At 49.6% G+C, this 27,811-nt stretch overlaps 1 protein-coding gene across 2 annotated transcripts in view; it reads left to right on the top strand.

The window, feature by feature from the left end:
• The window catches only part of Fbln1 (fibulin 1), a 74,000-nt gene that overhangs the window by 29,447 nt on the left and 16,742 nt on the right, over positions 1 to 27,811 (top strand). The window contains exons 12-16 of one of the 2 annotated variants that reach the window (XM_040754033.1): positions 215 to 334; positions 1,668 to 1,799; positions 3,731 to 3,854; positions 22,587 to 22,729; positions 24,562 to 24,693. In XM_040754033.1, coding sequence (XP_040609967.1) covers positions 215 to 334; positions 1,668 to 1,799; positions 3,731 to 3,854; positions 22,587 to 22,729; positions 24,562 to 24,693 — 651 coding nt within the window. Of the gene's footprint in view, positions 1 to 214; positions 335 to 1,667; positions 1,800 to 3,730; positions 3,855 to 11,005; positions 11,445 to 22,586; positions 22,730 to 24,561; positions 24,694 to 27,811 lie in introns of those variants that run through there. The other variant, XM_040754034.1, reaches the window with a different exon arrangement.

The following is a 27,811-nucleotide window of genomic DNA, read 5'->3' as shown; positions in this document are numbered from 1 at the left end:
TCCAGATTTCTCAGCTACAGCAGGCTGGAGTGGAGGGCCCTCACTCCTTGGGCATCTCAGTCTTGTAACTTCAGACTTCGCCTCTCCATTTAACATCAGGGAGGTGATGAGGAAATATTCTGCTCACTGCTCTCTGTGTCCTCAGTCTGTGGGGGAGGCAGGGACTTGAGGTGTGGCCTATGAGCTCTGACCCCTGGAACCTCTTTTCTTCTAGATGTGAATGAGTGTCTCAACAGCCCATGCAGCCAGGAGTGTGCTAATGTCTATGGGTCCTACCAGTGTTACTGCCGACGAGGCTACCAGCTCAGTGACGTGGATGGGGTCACCTGTGAAGGTGAGGCACCCTGGGTACTGTGGGGAGCACCTTGGCCTTGCTACCCAATGCACAGCAGGCTCTGACCCTCCACTGGGATTGAGAGTGAGGTTAGGAAGAGAGTAAGCCAGTCCTCCATGAATTGCTCTTAAATATACATGCCATGGTGGTAACCCCTTGGTGTGCTGGCACTCCGAGCCACAGGGCACAGGACTTAGCAGCAGTAGGTGGCTGAGAGGTGAGGAGCGACCTGAGGGCCACCAACCCCGAGACACTCTTCTCTGGCCTTTGGAGCTCCACCCTCACCAGACCTGGCCGTTATCATCTCTGTCAAATGCAACACTCCCTCCTGGACTGTTGAGGCAGTCCAGCCAGAGCACCTGGGAGCCTCAAGGGCAAATGGTGCTGATGTTATAACAAACTGAGAACCCCCAGTTCCAGATCTAAAATGCTGTCTGTGTGTGTGCATGTGTGTGTGTGTGTGTGTGTGTGTGTGTGTGTGTAGGTGTATGTATATAAAGGCGTGTATGTATGTGTGTGTGTAGAGGTGTATGTATATAGAGGGGTGTGTGGTATGTGTGTGTGTGTGTGTGTGTGTGTGTGTGTGTGTGTGTGCAGAGGTGGGGTATCTAACCCAGGCCCTGATTAGCAGATGCTATTTCACTGAGCTATGTCCCCAGGCCTAAATCTGAAGCTTTCTGAGTACCAGTGCCATTACACAGTGGGAAGTTCTATTATACCATGAGTCATAGTCCAGTGCCATTACACAGTGGGAAGTTCTATTATACCATGAGTCATAGTCCAAACTCAGGTGCATTAAAAATACTGTATAGAAAAGCCTTTAGTCTGTGTATAAAACAAATGTAACTGGAGTTTAGGCTTGACTCTCATCCCCAAGATATCTTATTTATATAAGTGGCAAATATCTGAGATACTTCTAGCCCCAAGCATTTCTGATGAGGGAGACACGGCATGTACCGTCATGTGGTGTGTGGTGGGTTTTGTATCTTTGGTTGACTGGTTTGGTTAGGTGCTTTTTGTTTTTGTGTTTGTTTTTGGTTTTTGGCAGATTGTTCTCTGTTCCCCTTCTCTGTGCATACTTCACACCATAATATCCCTAGACTGAATATCTCTAGACTAGTCCCATCTCCTCCCTGGGCCTCAATTTCCCCTCATTATGATGGTTTTCTTAGCCACCCTCAGCCCCAGTGCCTGAGGCCTCTTCCTGGCTTGCCCTCTGCTGCTGCCCTCCCTGCCTCGCCTGGCCACCCAGGGCTGCCTCTTGGCTTAGCTGCAGCTGTGGCCGTGGACCAGAGCTAGATCCTGAGGGAGAACTCTGACTGTGCTATTTCAGATATTGATGAGTGTGCCCTGCCCACTGGAGGTCACATCTGCTCCTACCGCTGTATCAACATCCCCGGAAGCTTCCAGTGCAGCTGCCCCTCATCTGGCTACAGGCTAGCCCCCAACGGTCGCAACTGCCAAGGTAAGTGAGGCAGACTCTGTGTTGGGGTCATCCGTGCGTGTTACAAATCGCACAGTTGTCAGGGGAGAGATATGTGCTTCCCAGTTGTGGAGGCTGTACCATGGATGGGAATGATTTCAGGGAGGAGAGAGAGGTGTCCAGGTGTCCTGGTGTCCTACATGTAAGACTTAGCTAGTCCTCAGGGCTGTCTGGGCTCTATGAAGGTCCTGTCAGGTAAGAACACCCAAACTCTCTCACTCTGTCCTTATTGGCCTTGGAAGAGTGACCCAGACACCCTGTCCTCAATCTATTCTAATTGTGCATTCTCTGACCCGGTCATTGGACAGACAGGCTGTAAGCCAGGTCCTAGGTTACAGGTGTCAGGTGCCTCTGCTCCTGCAAAGGGCTGGCTGTAGTCTGGTATGAGAACTCAGAGGTCTCTGTGTCTGGAAACGGTGCTAATGGACAAGCTTGTGAACAGATGATCTGGTGTGCACTCTGGCTCACACCAGGAGCTGCCGGAGAGCAGATCACAGGCAAAGCTGGTCAGGCCCTTCTTCACAAGTCCCCATGAGAGGGTGATCCAGAGGCCCCAGACAATCCCAAGTCCTGCACTTGAAGATAGCACTAGTGCAGGGAGAGACAGTTCCTTGGAGCTGGCTGACCAGCCAGTCTAGCCAAGTGCTGGGCACCAGATTGGGGGTGGGGTGGAATGTGGGGGATAATAGAGGAAGATTCCTGATGCTCTTCACATTCATGCATGGGCACCCACATGCACGTATTTGAGTACATAACCCCCTATGCTCACAAACACACACACACATTCACACACCACCAACAAAGAAGGTGGCCAGCCAAAGGTGGGGCCTGTGTCATTTTCTGGAAGGTACCCACTTCTCTGAGGTTGGACAGGGCCATTTTCCCCCCACAGTCCTGCTTTCTGCTCTCCTGGCCCAGCTCCCTCACCACAGCCTGGAGTCCTGCCCAGAAGCAGCAAAAACACATTCCTGGGCTGGCGAGATGGCTCACTGAATAAGGCTCTTGTTGCCAAGCCTGATGATTCTGAGTTCAATCCCTGGGACCCACATGGTGGAAAGAGCGAACAGACTCTTACAAGTTGTCCTCTGCCCTCCACACACATGCCGTGGCGCATGCCCACTCCCACCCTCCAAATAAAAAAGGTTAAAAAAACAACAACCCACAAACCCACATTCCTGAACAGTGGTCTCTGAGATTGACCAGGGTGGCTTTGCCAGTAACCATCAGAAACGTGACACTTCTTAAAAGCTGCCTCCTAGGCTTGGTGCTACCCCTGAGCCCCACCCACTTGGAATGTCATGTAAGGGGCCTCCCCCACCTCTAGAAACCCCAGGCCCTGTAGCAGGATTTAAGGACTGGTGCGCCATCACTTTAGTCACTGCTCCAAGACTCAAGGCAAGATGCGTGGTTCCCTTAGGCCTCATTTGCTCACCTGTGATGTGGGACCACAGGCTCCGACCCTTCTGGTTCTCAAGATGTAGCCAGTCACACATGAGGTCAGGGCCGCGTTCCTTGAGCGCCATAGATGGATGCTAGGTGATTGGAGCACCAGATTCTGGTGCCTACATTCCTGGGTTCAAAGCTTGCCTCTGTCACTTATATAGAATGTGTGACCGTGGCCAGGTTCCTTAAGCTCCGTGAACCTTCTCTAACATGAAGATTGTAGTAACGCTTGTATTGTCACCCTGCTGGTGCTCCGGTGACCTTCACACAGTGTCTGCTCTCACGGCATACCCCCACTCCAGGGATTGTGAATAAGCTAGTGCTCTTGTAACTATCCGTGTCTGGTCAACAGATCTGGCACCAGATGCTGCTCCCATGGAGGGACAGGATGTTATTACACAGTTGGCATGGGTAGGATGGTTTTCGTGGCTTTGGCCAATACCACACTGTCTCTGGGTCTCTCTCTCCAGACATTGACGAGTGTGTGACTGGTATCCACAACTGTTCCATCAACGAGACTTGCTTCAACATCCAGGGCAGCTTCCGCTGTCTGTCCTTTGAATGCCCCGAGAACTATCGCCGCTCCGCAGACACGTAAGTCCCTGGGGCCCACTCTCATCTGTCTGTGTTGGGCTTCCTAAAGGCTCAACTCTGGGCATAGGCAGGTGGTTCACAAGCTGTGACCTTAGTGTTCTCCTATTCAGCCTTAAGAACCTGCTGGTTCTTGGTTCCAAGGTCCCTGAGGGCCAGTGAGATTATCCCCGGAGGCCCTGGGGTGACTGCAGATGAGTCTTGGACTGTGGGCATGCTGCCATTGAGATAGACCTCAGTCACTTTATCTGTAACGTGCATATGTGAGAATAGGCTGACCCGGATGAGCAGGTGGCAATGTCACTGTCTTGGCCAAAATCCAGGACTCAAGGTGACTTTTTAAGGCTTCTGCATTCCACCCAGCTGAGTGATATGTGGGAGCAGCGTGGGATATCCTGTGTCCTATACTTGAAACTGTGTGACCACGTGCCCCTGTAAGCTGCAGTCACCATGGTATCCTCTGCGGTGTCCAGGAACTCCTTCCTCTGAGAGTTCGGAAGACTCCCAGGCCATGGTTCTTACTGCAACCACCCTCATCTCAGTTCTACCCAGAGAGCCTCGTTTGCTTGCTACAGGGAAAGCTCCACTCAGGGGCCTCCTTCCAGGAGTGTGGACCGATGACCTCCCCACCAGCACAGAAGTGCTCAAAGCAAGCACCTGGCTGGACAGCCTGGGTTTTCCATTGTGATCCCTTGACCTCACGCTTGTCTTTGGCTGTTGGCCAGCCACTCCTCCTGCTCAGTGGTCTGTCTTTCCTTTTGATGATATTTCAGGCTCCAGTGTTCAACCTGTGACCCGGGGGGGGGGGGGGTAGCTCTTTCTGTTGTAGATTGTGTCCAGCTTCCAGTTTGTTCCACTCTGGAAACCCTGAGTTTTTTCTGACCTTAGGGCTGCTTGCCTACCGCCCTGCCCTCATGCCCTGGCCTATTGGATTTCCCTCGCATGTTTTTAATCTACTTACAAGCCTATCACCTTTTTTGATGTGTTGATGGAAACCTATAATTCCAGCACTAGGAGGCAAAGGCAGGTGGATCACCAGCTTGAGGACAGCGTGGGCTATATACTGAGACCCTGTCTCAACACCACTAGGTGTCTTGTTTCTTTCTGTGTCTGGGTCAGGGAAAAGCTACTCCAGAAGTGGGTTTGCAAATGTGTCACATCCCCAAGAGCTCATGAGTTGTGCAATAGCCTGGCTGCAGTGGCAGAGCTGCCTTGAGTCACCAAGAAAGCTATGCACCCTTGGTTTGAGGCTGAGTTGTTTCCCATTTTAAATGACTGGGTTTGAGGTTTCCAGAACCGGGCTATGGTTGCGATGGTAACTTTTGACTCCTGTGCAGCCATTTGGCTGAACGAGGAGGTTGCCCTGCTGGGGGCAGGACAGACATAGGAGTCTATGGGCAGGCAGATTGACCTTGCTTGCTAAAGTTGTTGCTAAGGTGAGCAAATTCCAGGTGCTGGTAGGCTGACTGCATACAGGCTACTGGGTAGACAATGGGTCACGGATGTCCTGCTTGTTGGGCCAGCTTCTAGAAGCACATGCCAGACAGTGAACAGAGAGTACACAGGATGCTGAGAGGGTGTAGAGAGGTCACACTGGCCAGGGGAGGGATGGGCAGGTAGGATGGTGTTGTCCAGGCTTGAATTAAGGTTAGTAGGAGCTGAATTAGTTAGTGGGAAGATTGAAGACCTGCACACACTGAAATGGGGTGTCCTCAGGACACCTGGGGTGCCTTTCCTCCAGTTTGGGGTTGATTCGCCAGGTCACAGCTGTCCCATCATGCTGTTTCTGGGATGAAAGAGGAAACTGTTCTCCATAAAACCAGACTGGATGTGGACACAGGGATAACAGAGGTGGGGAGTCATGCTTCTACCCTGGGAAGATGGCCATCTTCCTGTGACACTTTCTGTCCTTAGTCTCTGTGTCACCAAGCGCTGGAGAGTGGGGTTGGGGGAGGTGCAATCCTCTGTGCTGAGGATTTGGGGAGTTCTAAGCAAACCCCCTTGGGAATGCTCCTCTTCTAAGCAAAGACTCAAGTCTTATGGAGTTGCTGTGACATTCTTTAAAGGTCATAGTTTGGGAATCAAGCAGACTTGGGTTTCAGATTCCTGGGTTTCTTGGATTGGTGGGGTGGTCTTCAGGCTTCCCTGAGAGTGACCCATGATTGTGGGCACAGCCTCCCTCTGCTTGTTTTACATAGACTTCACCCTAGGCTCTGCCCAGTGGGCAGGAGCAGCTGTTGGAGGACACACTCATCCCTCAGTATGGTTGGGATAAAGGGGAGCTGCGTCTTCAATGGTTATAGCATGTGAATCTGGGAGGCCATGTGCGGATATAAGGACTCAAGCTGCAATGTAGAAAGGTTTGGCTTCTGGTTCTGGTCTTTCTAAGCGCTGTGGCCTTGGTTCAACCTTGGGCTACCTAGGTAAGGTAATACAAGCTTACTTGCTTGGTCAGGTGTTGATAATCAGTGGCAGCAAACCTGGCTCAGTACTGGGCCCAATCCGCCCATTGAGCTGTGGTAGGGATGAGGGTGGTATGCCCTTGTTCTTCTCCTCAGGGCACAAGCCAGAGGACACAATTCTTGAGTGACACTGTCGGTTTTGTTCTGCTGGTCAGTGGGTGACAGGGCTGTGTCTAAGGTCACTTGGCTCTCAGATGGGAAATCTCGAGATGGCACTTGAAGGGGATATGGTTAAGACTTCATGACTGCCAGCTGTGCAGGAGTCTCTCTGGTTACAGATTTCTCCTTTGATGGGCCCTGCTGAGGGGTGTGGACCATTTAGGAGACCAGTGTTGGGTGGAGGAAGTGGGGGTGGGATCTGAGTCTCCAGTGGAAGGTTTTCACCCCACTGCTCTCCCTAGCTGGGGGTGGGGTGCCAGTGAGAAGTGGCTCGTTTCCTGGCACATCTCAGACGAGGGGCTTCTAGTCTACATTTCCCGTTCCTCCTCATCAGAAACCCAGGCCTCTTAATTCCCCGACCTTTAGAAAGGGTGTAAAACAGATGCCACAGGATAACACTTGTAATCTCAGCATGGGTAAGGTAGAGGCAAGATCAGGAGTTCAGGGTCAGCTGAGGCTGCATGAGACCCTGTCTTGAAAAGAGACAAAGTGGACTGGGGTGGGGAGATGGCTCAGCAGGTGACATGCTTGCTGTACAAGTACAAGGACTGGAGTTTGGATTCCCTGGCATCCATGCCAGGAGGGCATAGCAGCTCATCTGTAATCTCAGTGTGGAGACAGTGGGTTCCCAAAGCAAGCTGGCCAGTTAAACCAGCCAGCTCTTCCTGCACCCTGCCTCACTATATAAGCGATGGATCAGAGAAGACACCGGATGGCAACCTTGGGCATCTGCATACATGTGCACACATGTGCACTTGTGTATATACATGTCATATAGGTATATACAAAGGAACCAGTGGGCGGCTCTCCTAGGGACATGTTTTGGAACTGTACTGAGTAAGATACCCTTTTATCCTATCATATTCTATTCCCCTTTTTTTCTTTCAAAACAAGAACCTTGAATCTAATCTCCCTTGTTTAGCTTTTTTGTAACAACTTGTAACTAATTTCCCTAAACAATGAAAAAATATCCATAACCCTTTGATTTAGCAAAAACCACCCACCTCACCTCTTGGGAATGTGGGCACTCTATTCTTAAAGTTACTTTCTGCTGTCTGGGAGCAATGGCATGTTCAGGGGTTCCTGAAAAGAAAAGGTTGGGTTAATTGTCATACTATCCTTTTTGTCACGTCTCTGTATAATGGGAAAGTGCAGGGCTTGTCTGAAGTCCTTGCTAGAGTAGTCTGTGAGGCTGGATCATCTCAGTTGACATCCTTGAAATTTTTCTGAGTAGTTTGTGTTCCAAAGCTGATCTTTAGTTGGTGTTGTTCATCTTAATGATGTTGTCATAGTCCTGGTGAAATTGTTGTGGGGCCCCATCCTCCTTTTGTCTGTCTGTTTCTTCTGTGTCTGTGTCTCAGAGTGGGAATCAGTTTTCCTCCACCTTCCCGTCTCTCTCCCTCTCCCTCCCCACTCTCTGGGCCTCAGACCCTCTCTCACCTCATGCGGCTTCCTTCTCTCTGTTGATGTTCCCGGCTACCCAGAAGCCTGACCCAGCAAGCTAGGGCCACACGTCACAAATGAGTCTTGTGGACATGCCAAAGCAGCGAGGGTCCTGACCTCAGAGTGCCTGCTACTCCTGCGTTCAAGGCTGTCTCTAGCATTCAGTGGGGCTGGATGCACACACACCCCACCCTCTGTGGAGCCACTCTGGAGTATGGTTGAAAAAGCTGTCATGACACTGGGTAGCTTTGGGTACTGTGACTTAGGAAAGTGGCATAAGTGAGAAGCTATGGTCACAGAGGTCAAGAGGGACTTGGCCAGATCCTGGGCCTCTCTCAGGAATGACAAATGGCTATTGTGAGGGAAGTGTCAATAGATGGCCACAGGGGTGGCCCAGCAGCCTTCTTCTTGGTTTTTGACTCTCACCTGTAGTGACTTCTGCTCGTTTTCACAGAACTTCGGGTGCTACAGTCAAAGATGTTGAACTGGAGAATTGAGGCACATTGCATCATAATGCATATGTGAGGAGGGAATGTGCCTGTGGAGCTGTGAGCCTGGTCCCTATGCCAGGCGGGACCCAGGTTCTGCTCCCTTTTGCCCTACTCTATAATAGATTCAGTGATGACTGCCTCCCTCCCGCAGTCTGGGTGACTCAGCTAACAGGTTTTTTGGTTTTGTTTTATTTACTTCTTTTCAAGGCAGGGTTCCTCTGTATTTCTTTGGAGCCTGTCCTGGAACTCACTCTGTAGACCAGGCTGGCCTTGAACTCACTGAAGATCACCTGCCTCTGCCTCCCAGGTACTGGGATTAAAGGCGTGTGCCACCACCACCCAGGCAGCTAACAGGTTTTATTGCTGTCCCTAGTCTGACAAGCAGTTTGCCACACATAGTGGTTATGACTCCTAGGATGTTTTGATAAATTTGGGGCAGAGAAGGAAAATCAGGGACCTAGCCAGCCTGTACAGTGGTGATTTACAAAGTGCAGCAGGAGCTGAGCCCTGTGGTGACACGGGATAAATCCAAGGAGCCACTACCCCACCTGGGAAGTGAGTGGCCTAAAAAGATCCAGTCGAGGTACCCCTTGCCAGGGAGGGCTTGGGTTTTCTGCGGTTGGATGACAGTGTCCAAATCTCTGGGGTGTGATAGTCGTAGGAGCTGGACCAGGACGTCACACGTGCCTCACATTTCTTGCCTTCACATTTGTGGTGCTTATTTGGCAACCTCAGACCCAGTCTTTGGTCAGTAGAGGGCCCCATAGAACAACTGGGAAAGCCAAATTCCATGAAAGGAGACTGTAGCACCACCTACTGACCAGACCCATTCAGACTCTTCCTGAAGCACTGGGGCAATCCCCCACCTCTCTCTCTCTCTCTCTCTCTCTCTCTCTCTCTCTCTCTCTCTCTCTCTCTCTCTCTCTCTCTCTCTGTCTCTGTCTCTGTCTCTCTGTCTCTCTCTCTCTCTCGTGTGTGGGGGGCGCCTTTGAAGGGAGATAGACTGACTTTGAAACTCCAATTTGCTGCTTACTGCCATTGACACCCCAGAGGAACACAGCTCACGAACCCCAGCTGCCTTCCTGGCTCTCCATCCACTGTCCTCCCAGTTCCCAGTCATCAAAGGCCCTTCCTTGATAGAGAGATCTCCTGGGCATGTGGAGCGCCCCCATTTGACCTGGTCCTTGGCATCTCTAGGAGTAGCTGCCGATCAGCAATGCTCATGCCTGCCTTATTCCCTACTACTGGCTCTGGGCTCTTCGTCGCAGACTCTGCTCTTTAGTGTGTGTGGTCTTGTCCTGTTATTGTGCCATGAATCTTACTTAGAGCCAGAATGGTAAATAGTCAAGTAAATGAAAGACTTCCTAGCAGCTCTGATAATCATCCCATAAGATGCAAACAGAAATGCCATGCACAAGAAGTGTCAAGTGTGATCTACACAGGACAAGACGTAGAGACTTAAAAAGCCAAAGGAGAGAAAGACCAGGAGAGAAAATATTCCTAAGTGGAGAATCCAAACACAGTCAAAATGGCAGAACTTCCTGAGAAGGGCTTGACATCTTGGCTCTGCTTCTTTTTAAGGTTGTGTCACACTGCCTTCAGAATATGCCGGCCCTGGTGTTCAGGACATAGAACAGGGCTCATTTCCCTGCCAACATCCTGTTACAGGAATATACTATCTGTCTTCATCCTGTTGCAGAAAGCTAAGAATCTGTAATTAGAAGTTTCTAAGAGACGTTATCCTTACCCTATCATAAGAAGTCAGTTCCTGTCACAGGAAGTTAGGGGCTGTCTCCATCCTACATCCTATCACATTTTGTCTTTATCTCTACTACAAGAAAGTTAGAAAAAAAAGAAAGTTAGTAGCCGGGCGTTGATGGCGCACGCCTTTAATCCCAGCACTCGGGAGGCAGAGGCAGGTGGATCTCTGTGAGTTCGAGACCAGCCTGGTTTACAGAGTTCCAGGGCAGCCTCCAAAGCCACAGAGAAACCCTGTCTTGAAAAACCAAAAAAAAAAAAAAAAAAGAAAGAAAGAAAGTTAGTATATGTCTCCATTCTGTTATAGGAAGTAGGAGTCTATTGTCATCTCTACTACACAAGAAATTAGGACCTTTCTTTGTCTATACCACATATAGGAAGTTAAAGCCTGTCACAGGAAGTGAGGACCTTCATATCTACCACACAGGAAGTTAGGACCTGTCTCCATCCTGTCACAGGAAGTTCAGTCTTGTCACAGGATATTAGAACCTGTCGTATCTCCGTTCTGAACCCCACTCTGTCTCTGTGGCCACTGTCTGGGTGAGACCCTTGCTGGGTGTGCCAAAGGTTGTTCTGTCTACCTTGAGAAAAGGACACATGTCACCCTGGGTATGGCTTGACCCCAGAGGGTGTTGGAAGAGGCTGGTACCTGAGTCTGTGGCCTGGAGGTCTGCAGCACCTCCTCCGGGTGAGTGAGGGTGCTCTCTGTGCTGCCTGCGTTGGCCAGAGGGGAAGCAGGAGGTCCCCTCCAGTGAGCCGCGCTTGCCCACACTCTGTTGTTTCTCTGCTTGCTGAGGTGGCGCTAACCCTCTTCCTGTCTCTCTGTCCACTTGTCTTTCAGCCGCTGTGAGCGCTTGCCTTGCCATGAGAACCAGGAGTGCCCCAGGCTGCCTCTGAGAATAACCTACTACCACCTCTCTTTCCCCACCAACATCCAAGTACCCGCAGTGGTTTTCCGCATGGGCCCTTCCAGTGCTGTCCCTGGGGATAGCATGCAGCTGGCCATCACCGCTGGCAATGAGGAGGGCTTTTTCACCACTCGAAAGGTGAGCCACCACAGTGGGGTGGTGGCCCTCACTAAGCCCATCCCTGAACCCAGGGACTTGCTCCTGACCGTCAAGATGGATCTCTATCGCCACGGCACAGTCAGCTCCTTTGTGGCCAAGCTTTATATCTTTGTGTCCGCAGAGCTCTGAATGCTTGCTTGGGCCCTGGGCACCCCCTCGTGTCGCTTTCCTACCCTTGGGGTTCTAATAAAGTCCCAGCAGCCATCCCACACAGCTTACCTCTTGTGCCTTGGTTTTATTTGGCGTGGACAGGAGTCTCTATGCCTTTTCTCTCCTGGGGTAAGCCACACCCCTTCCAGAATTGGTTCCCTAGCAGGTGAATGGGGGATACCTTTCATAAGGTTCAAGCACCTGAGAACCCCAGCAACAGAGCTCATTTATTTCATTACCAGACATCCCAGGCAAGGGAAGAATGAGGCTGGGGCCTGGTCTATACTATGCACTATCTCTTCCTGTTTTGTTACCCCAAAGGTTACCACTGATGGCGGAGAAAGGGACCTCTCAGAGATGCCTCAGCTCTGCCTCTTTCATCTTTCAGATACAAAAACAGCCCCTTAAAAAGGGCAGGGCTTGACTGTTACGACTTGGCCTGTGTGGCCAAGCTAGCCTGAGGAAATAGGCCTTCTGGCCACTGAGTCTCCTTGTAGGATCACCAGAGCTGGGCAGATAACTAACTAACCTTGTGTTCTGGCAAAACAATAAACACAAGTGATAACTTCTTGGATGAAGCTCTTGGCTAACTGATAAATGAGCTCATTGGCCATTACTGAGCACCAGTGCTGTGCCAAGAGGAGGCAAAGGCCAGCACTATTGCGATGCTCTCTGGGAACCATAAAGCGTCTATCAGATATTCCCTGTATACTTTCAGTCTGTATTGCCTTTGTGGATACTCACAGAGGCTGTGTGATTTGCCCAGGGTCACGCAGGTTGTATATGCACCCAAGCTCTGCCTGTTCTATTCTGCCACTGTACCCCCACTGTGAGTCCTGATCCTCCTGCCTCTGTCGTCTCCATCATAATTCCAGCCTAGCCACCTTCTGCTGGTCTCCTGGCATCCACTCAGCTCTCCCCACGGTTTATTTTCTGCTCAGAAACTGGAGCATCTTGAAGAATTTGCCTAAGCTCTTCATGACATCCATTGCATGTAGTTGTGGTCCCTATTCTATTCCCCTTTAAAAAAATATCTATTTTATGGCTATGAGTGTTTTATCTGCATGCATGTGTGTGCACTTAATGCATGCCTGGTGGAGGCCAGAAGACGGTACTAGATCCACTGGAATTAGAATTAGAGACATTGAGAGTCTCCATGGAAGTGCTGGGAACTAAACGTAGGTCCTCTGAAAAAGCAGCCAGCTCTTAACCACCAAGCAATCTCTTCTGTGGATTGTCAAGTGTGGGCACAACTTCATCTTAGTGTGACAATTTACCCTAAATTACTCTCTCCTTGCTCACTTCCTTTATGCTATGATGTTGTAATTTTATACCCTAAGCCTGAAAGCTGGTTAATTCTCCATTTAAGTGGACTTTCCTCTTCAGACTGCATTAGTCCATTTTTTATGATGATAACAATCCTGGAGGCTGGGTAACTTCCTGAAGAAAGGATGTTTGCTTAGCTTCTTATTTGGCCTCTAGCTATGGAGACCCAAGGACAAGAGTTTACATTTGATGATGGGCCTTCTTATTGGTAGAGTCCTGCTGGGTCTCAGGGTATCTCATGGAAAGAGACGGAGCATACCATCTGTGTCTCTTGTAAAGCCTCCAGGATTCAGTTATGGGGCTCCACTGTAAGGACCCTCTAATCCCGGTTACCCTCCTCAGATCCCATCTCTAGATGTAGCTGGGGTGAGTGCTCACTCTCCTAATACCTCAATAAGGATTAAATGTCAACACATGAAGCCTGGGGAACACTCACACTGTATCTTCAGTGTCATGGGAGCTTTGCCCAACACCCCAGGTTGTGTTTTCTCTGTCCTCCTTGCTTATAACATTATCTTTATGATGCTTAGAACAGCCTGAGATGCCATTTGCTTTTGTTCTTCGCATTTGTCTTCCTCAACATCTAGGAGGTTCTACAAAGGCAGGGCCTGGGTCTCTCTCATTGGGTGATTGTCCTGTTCTCCTGGCAAGGTGCCCATCACACAGGTACTCTGTGTCTATTGAGAAAATGATGATTCTGCCAATACTGACTGTCTTAGGGTTTCTGTTGCTGCGAAGAGACACCATGACCGTGGCAACTCTTATAAAGGAAAGAATTTAATTGGGGCTGGCTTACCTGGTTTACAGTTCAGAGGTTTAGTCTATATCATCATGGTGGGAAACATGATGGCATGCAGGTGGGCATGGTCCTTTAGAGGTACCCAAGAATTCTACATCTGGATGGCAGGCAGCAGGAAGAGAGAGTATCACTAGGCCTAGCTTGAGTTTCTGAAACGGCAAAGCCCGCCCCAATGACACACTTCCTCCAATGAGACCACACCTACTCCAACAAGGCTACACCTACTCCAACAAGGCCACACCTTCTAGTAGCACCCACTCCCTGTGAGCCTGTGTGGGCCATTTTCATTCAAACCACCAGACTGACTTAGATTTCAGTCTTTCTGTGTATCTGACTGCTGGTGCTGTCTCTGAGACCTGAAGAAGAGTGGGCAGGGTGAAATGGAGTAAAGGACTCTGAAGAATCTTCAGGGTCTCCCGTTACTTATAAAAGGCTGGGGTATGCACTAATGGAAGGACTCTGCCTTGTTCAGGGGCAGCAGCTGCCTTGCTGCCCGACGTGAACACTTCTATCCAGTCCTCTTCATGCCTCCTACTCTGTCACCCAGACCTTGCTCTGATATGTGGGTACTGGGTTGCCTTTGAGTTGCCTGTCTCCCAGAGTATGCACCGAACCAGAGCAGAGGATTCTGAAGAGCTCGTCTCCCTGTCCAGTTCCTCCTTGAGTCTCTTCTAGATCCTGCAGTTTAATACCCTTGAAAGGTTTCTGTTCCCAGTGTGGTCTGGCCCTAGTCTGCCCTCTCAGCTGTAGCTCCTACTCCCTGGCTCATGCCCCTTGCTTGTGTCCTGGTCCCTTCCTTTCCAGTCCCTGAATATGCTGGCTCCTGGCCTCAGCGTGAGCCTTGCCTTCTTTCTGCAAACTGCCTTTCTTCTTACAGACTTCCTCAGTGAAGCCCTTCTTGGTCAGCATTCCCTAGCCCCTGGCATCCTTCCTCAGAGCATTTACCCTAGAATCTTAAAGTTGTTAACTTGTTTGTTGCAGCTGCTAGGCTATGGGCTTTTGAATGAAGGCATAGTATCTGTAGTTAGTTTGGGCACCACTTGAAGATACAACTCCATAAATAAGGATAACTGGATAGAATGGGTGGGTGGGAGAATGGATGGATGGATAGATGGATAGGTGGATGGATGGATGGATGGGTGGATAAAGGGGAAGAATGGGTGGTTGAAAGGGTAGGTGCCTATGTAGGTGGTTTGGTGGATGGATAGTATTTTCAAGGTTTAGCTCAAGACTGTCCTCAGTGAAGCCAGAAAGGTCTGTAAGGAACTTGATTCTAGTTGGAATGGAGTCATCATGGTCCAGATCAATCAGTCACTTTTGTTCTCATGAGCACAGGATTTTTAAGACTGGGTGGGTGCTGCAGGGTTCTCAAAGGCTACCTTAGAATCTTCCATGGCTTGCCACAGTTTCTCTCTACCTCTGCTTGAACTCCTTTGTGGAGTCCCTATTAATTTGTGTGTATGAGTGTGTGTGTGTGTGTGTGTGTGTATGTATGTGTGTGTGAGTGTATGTGTGTGTGAGTTTGTGTGTGTGAGTGTATGTGTGTACGTGTGTGTGAGTGTATGTGTGTACACACAGAGGCCAGAAGAAGTCACTGGATTTCCCTGAAGCTGGAGTTACATGTGGTTTTAAACTGCCGAGCAGTTCTGGTTACTGAGCTCAAGTCCTCTGGAAGGTACAGCAAGCACTCTTACTGCGTCAACTCACTAGCTCACCCCCACTTTTTTTTTAAGACTTATTTATTTATTTATTTATTTATTTATTTATTTATTTATTATGTATGCAGTGTTCTGCCTGCACTCCAGAAGAGGGCAGCAGACATCATTATAGGTAGCTGTGAGCCACCCCGTGGTTGCAGGGCCCCTGGAACAGCAGCCCACAGTGCTCTTAGGCCCGGTGCCATCTCTCCAGCTCCACCCTCACTTGTGAAAGGCTTCCGGAGCTACAGAGCATTGTTCCCAGAGCTTGCTGCTGGAGACCAGGTGGTGCAGGACAAACAAGCAGGTCTCTGCGTCTCCTGCCTCCTGCACACAAGCTCTGCCCCTGGCTTTGCTGTCCTCCCCTCAGAGCATCCAAGGCCGCCTTGTGGATGCTTTGAAAGGTCTATGAAGTGACTCAGGAGACCATGTCTGGTATCTAGCTCATGCGCTGTGAGCATTGACTTCCCCAGTGGGAGGTAGCCAAAGGCTCCTTTGGTTCTTGGTTTAATGGGAGATTCGGGCTCTAAGAGTTTGGATGTATCTGTGGTTACTAATAGGAGAAGCCTCTAAGACCTGTGATTATCTCACCTTGTCATTGCAGTAAATCAAGTACCCAAGGAGAAAAGATAAAGATATTTATCAATATTGATATTTATCAGTATTGTGATGGTACATGGCACTCACAGTGAACCCAATGCTGTCCCGAGACCCTACTTCCAAATAAGATCATTTGACTTGTTCAGTCTCACAACTGTGGGAATCAAACTCCATTCATTTCTCTACTTGGTGAGCAGGATACAGAAGCATAATTTAGGTAAATTGCTCCAAACCCTACTGCTGGTATCTGCTGGGCCCAGCATTGAAGCCCACAGCCTAGTCTAGGGTCTGTCTTGAGCTATACCACCTAAGAGGGAGAAGGAATATTCCTGGAATTAGATGGCCCTGGAGGTTTGTTCTCATTCTATGGTCCCCAAGATCCACAGCCAGATACTCTGTCAGCAATAGGAGGAGGCAATGTAGGGCGGAACAGAGCACGGCAGATAAAACACAGCAGTGGTCGCTGGAGAAGATGGCTCAGGGTTTAGAGCACTGGCTGCTCTTCCAGAGCACACACATGGCAGCTCACAACCAACCGTAACTCTAGTCCCAGAGGATCCGATTCTCCTTGTGGCCTCCTTAGCCACAGCATGCCTGCAGCACACATACATGCTTGCAGGCAAAGCAACTATATAAAACAAAAAGGAAGGGAAATCTAGAAATGCAGAAAGATCTGCAGAATGGGCAGCCTGAGAGATGCGGACAGAGTTTTTGAAGTTCTCCGGATCCTACCCCCAAAACACTCAAAACAACTGGGCAGGAAGATTAAAAATCCATGGAAGATATTTACTACTAAACAAAGCAAGAATACATCTCCACACACTACTCAAATGCAAGTCAGGGCCTCTGCATGTCGGTGGCATCTGCGGAAAATGACTGGGAAAATAGTGGAGAATCCCAAACAGCCCGTGAACACCCCTGGAAAGAGTAGCAGGTTAATGTTGGGAGCTCAAAGCAACTGAGTGAGAGCTGCCTCTCCCATTCCAGTGGCCAAGGAGTGTGGGAGCCCATTGTGGGATTAGCTTAGGATGGAGCCCGGGGCCTGGGCTGCCAGGCTTTCCCTAGTGGTCGGGTCCATCTAGGGGAAGCTTGTGGAAACAGAATAGAAAATTGGCAGTGACAACAGACACTCCTGAAGAGGAAGGTCCCAGACTGTTTAAGGCATGTCAGAGGGGACCTCAGAGGCATGAGGAAGACTCAGGATGTCATACAACTATGAACTGTTTTAACTTTCAGATGCCAGGAAAGTGTCTTCCTCATAAAGCGGGCCAGCCAAAACGCATCCAGGTCAGCGTCCATTGACTAGTTTCTGTAGCAAAGGACTGTGACCTAGGCGGCTTACAGTAGTTGTCTGTTATTTCCCAGTTACCTGTTTGCCGCTCTGCTCCATCGGAAGAGAGGCGCCATTTTCCCGGACGGGAATGGCTCTGTACAGCCTCCATTATGATGCTTGCCATCTTCGGCACTCCTGGGTTTATACTAACATCCCCCCCCCCCCAGCTCTACATGTGCCATCTACCACATTCGCCTCCTGCATCTTGGTCTCTTCATGGGTCTCTCCATAGGAGGACTAACGTCCTCCTGGATCGGGGGGGTCCACCTGCTCTGATGTGACCGCATCCTTGCTAATTACATCTGCTTCTGAATAAGGCACTAGGTGCTAGAGGCTGGTGCTTGGGTGTGTCTTTGAAGGGGTTAACATCACAGTGTCACCAGATTCACACGCTGAAGCTCTAACCTCAGTGCCCTTTAAGAAAAGAGACGATGAACCAGTATGATGTCCCTCAAGCACGGAAGCTCCTTTGAAAGACAAAGCTCTAATATTCAGCAACTCATGGTAGTTCGTATCTCTCATGCTGACATTTGCAAAGCGGAGGCAAGAGAGTTGCCAGAGAATGAGGTCCTGTCTCTTGGGTCTCAAATCACAGAACCAACAAAAAACACAATGAGCAAACAAACAAAAAATGCTATTGTGAAATAAGCCAAAAATGTTCAGAAAAAGACCAAAACGTGGAAGAAAAATATGAATTGGAATTTAAAACATAAAAAAACAAGGTGATCAGTTTAATGTGTCATTTTTAAACATTAAATAAATAATAAAATTAATGATGAGAAATGAGACAAAAACTAAACACTAAAGAGAAGCAAATTAGAAAAAGGAAAAAATAAAAATAAAAAGAGAGAAAATGTAAATGTCCTAGTTAGCACTGTCAACTTGACACAGTCTAGAATCACCTGGGGGGAAAAAGTGTCTTAACTGAGTAATTGCCTGTGATAAAGAAGAACCTAGCCCACTGTGGGCGGCACCATTCCCTGATCAGGCTGTAAAAGAAAGCTGGCTGAGCATAAGCCTATGAGTGAGCCAGCAAGCAGCATTCCTCTTTGGTTCCTGGCTTTGAGTTCCTGCTCCAACTTTCCCAATGATGGATAACTGTGTCCTGGAATAGTAAGCCAAATAACTTCGGTCCTAATGTTGTATCATTGCAACAGAGAAACAAAGTAGAACAATGAGAGGAAAGTCTTAAGGAAAAGTAACAAATATTCAAGGAACACAAAGCAAGTCCACCCTGCAGATAGACAACAGGCATCTTTGTATGCAATGTAGATCCAGCATGCAGATGACAGGGAACTCTGAAGGTCCAACATGCAGACAATGGGCATCTCTGGTATTGTCAGTGTTGTAAGTGATAACTGAGCAAAAATAGTAGCATAATTAACAATACGCTTTGAAATAGGAAGTACACGCCACTTATGTGACATGAACTCAGAAAAACTAATGGAGTTTACAAAGACAGTCTTGTAAAATTATTGGACTTTACCAGGTAAGAAACAAACAAACAAACTATGGACATCTAAGAAAAAACATGTCCCCTTGTAATGGTTAATCTTGATTACCACCTTGATTGAATTAAGAAACACCAAGGATTTTCTACCCAGCAAAACAGACAAAGAGTGCATGCCATTATGAACATGCACACACTGACCTACAACTGTGGCTATTGGAGGGAAGCAGCATGCTACCAATTACCATTTAGCTCAGAATATGCAGATATGGTCTTTCTATTTGAAATGAGTAGAAGAAGGAGAACATATTAGAGAGATCATTTACAGTGATTGATGGGTGATGGTCACTTTTGATGTGCTTATTCTGAGGCTAGTCTGTATGAAACATGGGATCAGTCAGTGAACTCTTGTGAGAGGCTCTGTGTCTGTAGAATTGGGACTGTGATGTAGAGCAAAACGTATCCCCTGGATCCCCGGAGAAGATAAGAAATTTGCAAACTTTGTTCTGAATTGTAAGTGTTAGTGTGAGCTCACAGTGTATTTTCTTTTTTTATTCCATTTATTTAGAGGGGACTCAAAGGACAACTTCCAGAAGCGGATTCTCTTTTTCTACCGTGTGGGTCCCAAGGACCAAACTCAGGCCATTAGGCTTGGCAGCGAGTCCTTAACTGACTGGGCCATCTCATCAGGCACCCCGGATGTATTTTACTGTTTAAATGTCCACTGTGGATGCCTGGAGCTGTGACCAACCCATTTGCTCTGGGTATTGCTGCTTTCCAGATTGCAATCCTCAATCACTGGTTCCCACACCACAGATAGGCAAACCCAGGGCTTACTGGAGAAGTGGCTCCAGTGAGCAGCGAGGCTCTCCTGATGAGGCAGTGCTGTGTTCTACCTCATAGCTGCAGAGCTATGGAGGCACGAGGGACCCCAGAGCCACCTTTTCTCTCTGGCCAAGAAGGGAGTTTCAACCAAGGACAGAAATGGCAGTGAACCAAACCTCATCAGATTGGATTGCATCATGAGTTCACTCCAGCTTTTCCCCCCATTCCCTTGAAATCCTTTGAGGAGTAATAGAGAGCCATAGTTCATGACACAAACACGTGTTTGTAGCCAGGCAGTAGTGGCGCACACTTTTAATCCCAGTACTCTGGAGGCAGAGGCAGTTCAAGGCCACTCAGGTGTACAGAGTGAGTTTCAGGACAGGCTCCAGTGCTACACAGAGAAACCCTGTCTCTAAAAAAACAAACCAAACCAAAACCAAAACAAACCAAAAACCCAAACACCTGTTTGTATTAGTTACTTTCTCAAATCCTAACAAGGAGCAACTTAATGGAAGAGAGGGTGTTTATTTCATGGCTTGAGGATATATTCCATCATGGTGGGTGTGATGGCAGGAGCAGCTCTTAGTTGGGGTAGGAAGATGAAGCAACTGGCACACTTCCTGGCAGTTCAGAAAACAGGACAGGAAGTGAGCCAGGCCAAACCCCTACCCATTACCCACTTCCTCCCACTGGACCCCATTGCCTAAAGCAGTGGTTTTCAACCTTCCTATAATGCTGCAGTCCTTTAAATCAGTTCTTTTAATGCATGTTACGGTGACCCCCAACCATAAAATTATTTTGTTGCTACTTCATAGCTGTAATTTTGCTACTGTTATGAATCATAATGTAAATATCTCATATACGGGATATCTGATATGTGACCCCTCCTCAAAGGGAACATGACCAACAGGTTGAGAGACACTGCCCCCAAAGGTTTCTCAACCTCTCAAAGCAGTGCCACCAGCGTGGGACCAAGTGTTGGAACCCATGAGCCTGAGGGGAACATTTCATATCCACTCTACACCACTGGTTAGCAGAAGGGTAGAATTGGAACTTTTGGTGACCGCGTAGCAGTATCATATATGAAACTACCTCCCTGTAAGGAAGGCCCAGGCAGTGAATGAGAGTGAAGTGTCGACAATTTCCCATCCCCAAGGTACAGTCAGTGGCTGTGATATAATACTGTCACCAGAAGCCACTTGGGGAGAAACGGGTTTATTTTACCTTACAGGTTACAGTCCATCATGACAGGAAGTCTGGGCAGGAGCTCAAGGCAGAAACTGAAGCAGAGACCATGAAGGGATGCTGCTTATTGGCTCTCTCTCTCTCTCTCTCTCTCTCTCTCTCTCTCTCTCTCTCTCTCTCTCTCTCTCTCTCCATACATGGTAGCACATACCTTTAATCCCAGAACTCGAGAGGCAGAGGCAGGTAGATTTCTCTGAGTTCAGGGCAAGCTGGTCTTCATGATGAGTTCCAGAATAATAGCCAGGGGTATGTAGAGAGAACCTGTTTCAAACACACACATAGACAACACACACACACACACACACACACACACACACACACACACACACACAATGGTATATCACCCAGGACCACTTGCCTAAGGATGACAGGACCCATAGTGGGCTGGGCCCTCTGACATTCTCATTAATCAAGAAAATGCCCCCATAGAGTTGCCACCTTGCCAATCTGATAGAGGTGTTTTTTTAAATTGAGATTCCTTCTTCCTAAGTGACTCTAGCTAGTTACAAGTTGACAAAAGCTAACTAGGACAGTGGGTATCAGAGAAAGACCAGAAACCACCTGACCTGATGGGAGACATTCCACCTGTGTCCTCTTACCAACAAGACTGGACCTGTGCAGAATGCAGCAGCCAATGGGAGGGAAATCCGGAGACAAGAGGAGCACTCTGGACCACACCGCAAGGATGCAGGCAGCCAACTCCTGACTATGGGACTCTGGCTGAAACGCACTAGATCCCTTACCTGATCGTGTGGAAAATGAAAGGATGAAGGGGAAACTGTCAGTCAAAGGGGACTTAAAGACAATTGCAACCTATGCATGGACAAGTCCATGGTTGGCTAGAAATATACACTGTGGGAAATATACATTGTTTAGAAATATACACTGTAAAGAAACCAAACAGAGACTTGCTATGGGCCCAGGTCAGGGGTTAGCTATAGTATAAAAAAGAGTTGATATTGTTCTGGTGCACATGAGGTGACCTCAGGCAGTTGGCCAAGGTTTCTTTCTTTATATGAATAATTTTTATGAGAAAGAGTCTCACGATATATAGACAAGGCTGACCTTGAACTTACAATCCTTCTGCCTCTACCTCCTGACATGGCTGATAATTATAAAGATGTTTGTCTTACAATAACTCATTGAACCAGACCTTCATTTTGTATTATGTTCGTATCTGTTTTTATTTCATATATATGTATGCTTGTGTACTCATGTACCTTGGGTGTTGTTCCCCAGACACTGGCCACCTTCTTTTTTTAAGTTTTAATTTAATTTTATGCATATGGGTGTTTTGCCTGCATGCATGTCTGTGCACCAGTGTGTGCAGTGCCCACAGAGGACAGAAGAGGGTGTTGGATCCCTTCAGTCTGGTGTTACAGATGGCTGTGAACCAGCTGCCTTGTGGACTGTATTAAAGAGCAAATAGTGCTCTTAACTGATGAGCCATCTCCCCAACCTTGTTTAATTTCATGGTAAAGTATTTAAGAACAGTCTAGCACAGTGTCTGGAACATGGACTTACAGTATCTGTTTGTACGCCTCCCCCGAACCCTGCTAGCTGCTCAGTTGCTGGTTCCCAGGATGAAGGACCCTACACCCTTGTTCATTTTGGTGTCCATGGTACCCGGGACCTCTAACTACTCAATGCTGTCATTGGTCAACTGGGAAGCGAACATGTTCTTCAGTGGTAGACGAATGCCCACTTGGTGCGTTGGCAAATTTCTCAACCTGTGCGCATTAGCAGCTAGGCCGGATCGTGTCCCCATTCCATATGAAGGGCCATGCACAGATTCAGACACCACAGTCTGGCCACAGAGGCCACTGTTCGGCACTCTCTGGGCCGCCTGCTACTTGCCCCAGGCTACTTGTTCCCATGAGAGCTGTGATCCCAGCTTTGCCATCAACCTCCCTGGGCTGTTTCCCTGCAGCTTCCGCCAGGAGAAAACAGACACTGTCCGCTGCATCAAGTCCTGCCGTCCCAACGATGAGGCCTGCATGCGAGACCCCGTGCACACCGTCTCCCACACAGTCATCTCGCTGCCCACCTTCCGGGAGTTCACCCGCCCTGAGGGTGAGTAGATCAAGTTGAAGTCCCTGGGACATGCCTCAGAGTCTCCTTCTGATGGAGCAGAGGGCCTGGCCTGCAGAAGCCCTTCCTCGTAGGATGGGGTGGGGTTAGGATGCACGCCCTTCCCACCAGGGCTCCGTGGCTGCACGGCCTTCCTCTCTATGCAGCAGTCCTCTCTGATGGGTGACGCTCACTCTGTGAATAGCATTCAGTGTCGATTCGAGACTGAGCACTGGGGAGTTGAGGAGTGGATAGGAAGTGATTGGCCAAAGTGGGAGAAAGAAGAAACTTGGCAGCGGATCACCGCTGACAAGGTCTGGAGGTGAGGGGGGCAGTGTGGGCGTTGAGGACCAAGACACACTGATGGGGCTGGAAGGATGGATGAGCAGGAGCCTAAACCTGAAGCTGAGGCCTCACCCCCCAGGCTCAGAGAACTATTGAGAGGTACTAACAGATGAAACTGGTGTGTCAAAACTTCTTGGGAAATGGGGCAGATGGATACAGTAGCCGGACTGGAAACAGTGACCCCAGGAGTAACATGACAATTCTGTTGTCCCTCCTGGTTCTCCAAGGGCATGGCTGCTGCCCTCATATTTCTTGAGTCAGAAGAGGGTTGGATGCTCCTACGTGAACCACTCTTCCTGCCACACTCTGGGGTGTGCAGCTGTGGGCTTCCCTGGTCCCCAGTCACCATCTCTCTTGTGCATGGAGTTTCCCTCCCTGACCCACTGACTAAGTCTGTTAGCAGACATTCAGTGAGCTTGTGTGCCAAGCTCTGGGGACATACTAATAAGAAAGGCCCTTCCTCTCCAGGGAAGTATGTGACTGAGTCATCCAGGGTGACCCCTGGGCCAACACCGTGACAGAGTCACACAGGATCACTAGGCAGCAGTAGTGGGGAAGACAGGAGAGACCCACAAGACCAGTGTTGTCCTGAGAGGAAGAGCCCAGCCCCCGCTTCTTCCCATCTGCTCACTCCTCCAGAGAAGTCTTCACAGCTGATACTAGCCTTGTGTAAAGGGGGTTCCAACAAACCTACACATGAGGCTGCAGAGATGGCTCAGCTGTTAAAAGCAGTGGCTGCTCTACCGGAGGACCCCGGAGGACCCGGGGTTCAATGCCCAGCACCCACATAGCAGCTTACAACTGTCTGTAACCCCAGTTCCAGGGGATTTGACAATTTCACACCAATACCCATAAAATCAATTTAAATAATTATTTTGAAAAAACCCTACACACACATCTTTCCCGAGTCCCCAGCAGCCATTTTTTTTTTTTTGGTGCTCTACCCTGTGCTGACATAGGAGTTGATTTTCCCCCTGGGGTACAGCAAAGCCTGGTAATGCCTAGACTTCAGGAAACAGAGGGCTTTAAAAGAACCCTCAGTGGACATCGGCCAGCTTCTTCTCTTACTTTATAGATAGGGAAACTGAGGCCCAGAAAAAGGACTTCCACAAGATTACCCTTAGCCAGGCTGGAATCTGAGTGGTGCTCCAAGACTAGCTTGGACGGCTTCACCATGAGGTGATCTGGAACACGGTTCAGCCATCACTGTCCAGCTGAGCCCATACTGCCGACTGGCCCCATAACCTCGAGGCAGATAAAAATCACTATTTATTTTTGTGTCAAGGTCTCAGTTTCCCCCACTGATACAAACAAAGATAGGCTATGGTGTGATGATCAGAACTCTATACCCTTCCACACGGGTTGGTGATTTCATTGATGTCACGTTAAGAATGAGCCCTCATCATGATAGGTGTTGGGACAAGTCTCTGGGGAGGGGAGGGCTGGACGAGCACTATAACCTTCCCATGCCACCCTCTCATTTGCTGCAGAGATCATCTTTCTGAGGACTGTCACTCCATTGTACCCTGCCAATCAGGCCGACATCATCTTTGACATAACAGAAGGGAACCTTCGGGACTCCTTTGATATCATCAAACGCTATGAGGACAGCATGACTGTGGGTGAGTGCCCCTCCGCAGAGCCCAAAGCATTAGCCAAGGTCATGTGATCTGTATAGGGACAACCTGTCTGCACCCTCGTCGCTCCCATAAGAGTCCCCTTCCCAAGTCCAATTCCACCTGGCTCCAGGTTCTAGCCAGCAGCCCCCTACTCAAGTCTGGGGAGCCTAGCATGGAAGAATCCACTGGGGATCCACCCTAGCCATGCCAAGACATGTCCCCTTGTCTGCCTCAGTCTCCCCACTTGCAAATTGGGTAGATTAAGTAGATCCTGCATCTTATAACTAGGCTGTTTCGAGTGTGCTAGGGTCAGGCAGCATGCCCTGGTCAGTGGGAACTGGTCTATCTGCTATTCCCACGGTTCTGTGAGAAGGCAAGCAAACTGGACTTGAGAGGACCACCTCCCCGATCTAGTCCTAGCCATGGAACTTCCTGGACTTAGCATGCAGCCTCAAGCCACTTGCCACGCCCTCCTTGTGTGTCTCTGGGTGGGAACCCAGCCCGCCTGCCACTGCGCATCCTTGTGGTCTGTGGAGCCTGCTGTTCTTGCTCCTAGGATGGTCAGTGTCTCTGAAGCACAAAGGGGGCTGAGGCAAGGACAGTCCCAGGGCCCTTCTGTGGTGACACCAGGGCGTGGTGAAGAGGAAGTGATGAGCCAGACGCGGGGACAGGGAGCTCCCCTCCGGGAGGGGAGCTGTGGGAGGAGCCAGGAAGTCACACTGGCTCTGCAGAGGGGTCTGTGGTTCCTGCTGTTGTCTGTGGACCTTGAATGCAGCCTGCTCACCTGGAAAACCCTTTAGGCTCACCCCACCTGTCACATTTGTCACAGTAGCTCACCTGAACTGTCTTTTGAGTAGTTTCTGTTCATAGAGGGTGAACACAATCTCATCTACCATCTCTGCATCAGATCTACACTCTGAGCATTTTAGAGCAGTTGAGAAACAGTGACAGTCCCCTGGACCTCCCTTTACCTTGTGCTCTAGGCTCACACTATGGAGCCGGTGAGGTCCGGCTCGGAGCAGAGCCTTTGATAACCTGGTCCCCAGGTGGCGCTGTTGGATCTCAGATCCTCCATCCCTGCTGTTCCCCCCCCCCCCATCCCTGACAGTTGCTAAGCTGGCAGCTAGAGAAAGGGAATCGTTACTCTCCTGTTGCCAAAGAGCCATTTATAGCAACTTTACAAGCTCTTAAATGGGTTTGCATGTTGTAAACACGACTGAGTCATGTGGGGGCTCACCACCCCCGGCTGCCTCCTCCGCTGTTTGGCAGCAAGGATAATTAGTTAATTACAATTAATGGTTCAGCAGCCCTCACTGAGATTCCGAGGAGAGGACACGCAGCCCGGTTGCCAGCCATCATAAGCCTCACCTTCAGCTATAGATGAGGGGAGGTGCAGTAGGGGGTGGTGCTAGGAGTTTGTCCTGGGGGTGACAATGAGCACCCTAGCACTGGCCTGCAGAAGCCCCCTAGTGCTAGCCCTGAGGGACCCGCTACTGGGGTGTGACACAGCCCAGGCCCCTGTGATTACAGTTTTCTTGCTCTCTTTTACTTTCTGAACACTTGGGTTACTGGCCCTGGCTGGCCCTCGTTCATAGAGGTAGTTAGATACTGTCGTTCCCCCTCTTCCCCTCCACCCCCACTGCCGTGTGTGCGCTTGTGTACACACACACACACACACACACACACACACACACACACACACACACACACACCTTCTTGCCTTTCCCTCAGAAGGAAGCACTGGCCCGTCAGTAGACTGAGAAGACAGTGTGCCTGCAGGGTTGAGTCAGGCCTCCTTGGCCCACCGCAGCTCTCCTCTTAGGAACTGGCCCTCGCCATTTTCATATCTTCTGTTCTCAGCTAAATCTGTCCTGGAGTGATCAAAGCTGGGAAGTTGGGCAGAAGTGAGTCTGATACCACCAGTGCCCATGATCGTCTATAAGAGCACCCCAGACAAAACCCCGGCTGTGTCTGCCTTTTGGCTGCCCACCTGCTAGGTCAGAACATTCTGGTTCTGTTAGAGCTGGGAGGCCTTATCTTTTCTAGCCCCTTCCACAAAAGGAGGAACAAGGGCCATTGAGGGGCGAGAGTGCCAGTCTTTTCTTAGTGACTTGGGGGCACAGCTGGTCATGAAGTAGCCCCAGGTGTGTGATGAGTGACCACAGGGAACCTTCAGAAGGTGGACATCCTGGGAGTGGAATGCAGTGGAGACCGTGGGGAATGAGCATCCCCTTCACTGCACTTGGTCATGGGCGCCCTGATCTTTGGAATTCTAGGCTTGGGTGGCATGGGGGTGGACTTCCCGCCCTCGGAAATTCCTGGGGCTCATCTCCCTGCCTACTGAGTGGCCCGGCCTTTTCCACTCCTCAGCAAGTTTTGCAGGGACAGGTTGCACTGAGTGGGGATCGAGGCTGTGTTTGTGGTTGTGCTCGGGTCTCAGTTCTCTGCTCAGGACATTTTCTATGAGCTTTCCTGTATCCTAATTCTCCTGTTTCTGCCCAGAAACATCTCTGGGTACCTGGGTATGTGCCCTGAGAAGATACCCTGTACATGGCTCCAGACCTGACCACGAGGAGGTGGTATTTTCTCCTGAGTTTCAGCCCAGTGTGAAGCAACCCTGGGAATGGGGTTTCACCCTCGTGGCCTCTTGCCGCCACTCCACACTCTCGCCCCCACGTTCTTGTTCAGTCCTTGGCCATCAGCTACAGCATGGTTCCAGGCTATGCAGGCCTGCCGTCTGCTGCTCCCACCCAGGCTCAGGAGGCTCCTGGGTTCCTGGAAAGGAGCATAGGCCTGCATATGACCATGCAAGGGCACCAGGCTTGCTGAATACCTTCCTGTTTAGACCACAGCCTATGTGGGCACTTCCTACAGAAGGCGTCCTTAGGGAGTCAAGGCCCAGTTTCCTCACATATGCAGGAGCCTCACAGATCAGTGAGCCTGTCACATACCAGAAACTAGCATTCGGTCCCTGGAACATGGAAAAGTTACCTCCATTCAGGGACAGGGCAGCAAGGGCCGGAGAGGGCCACCTAGCAATGAAGACCAGAACAGTCATGAACCTAGGCTTCCCTAGAACTGGCATAGACATAGAAAGGTCTCCAAGTTTAGAAGTCCCAGG

Source organism: Mesocricetus auratus, unplaced genomic scaffold, assembly GCF_017639785.1.
Source record: "Mesocricetus auratus isolate SY011 unplaced genomic scaffold, BCM_Maur_2.0 Super-Scaffold_100010, whole genome shotgun sequence".
NCBI lineage: Eukaryota > Metazoa > Chordata > Mammalia > Rodentia > Cricetidae > Mesocricetus > Mesocricetus auratus.
This window is presented reverse-complemented; position numbering and strand designations above follow the sequence as displayed.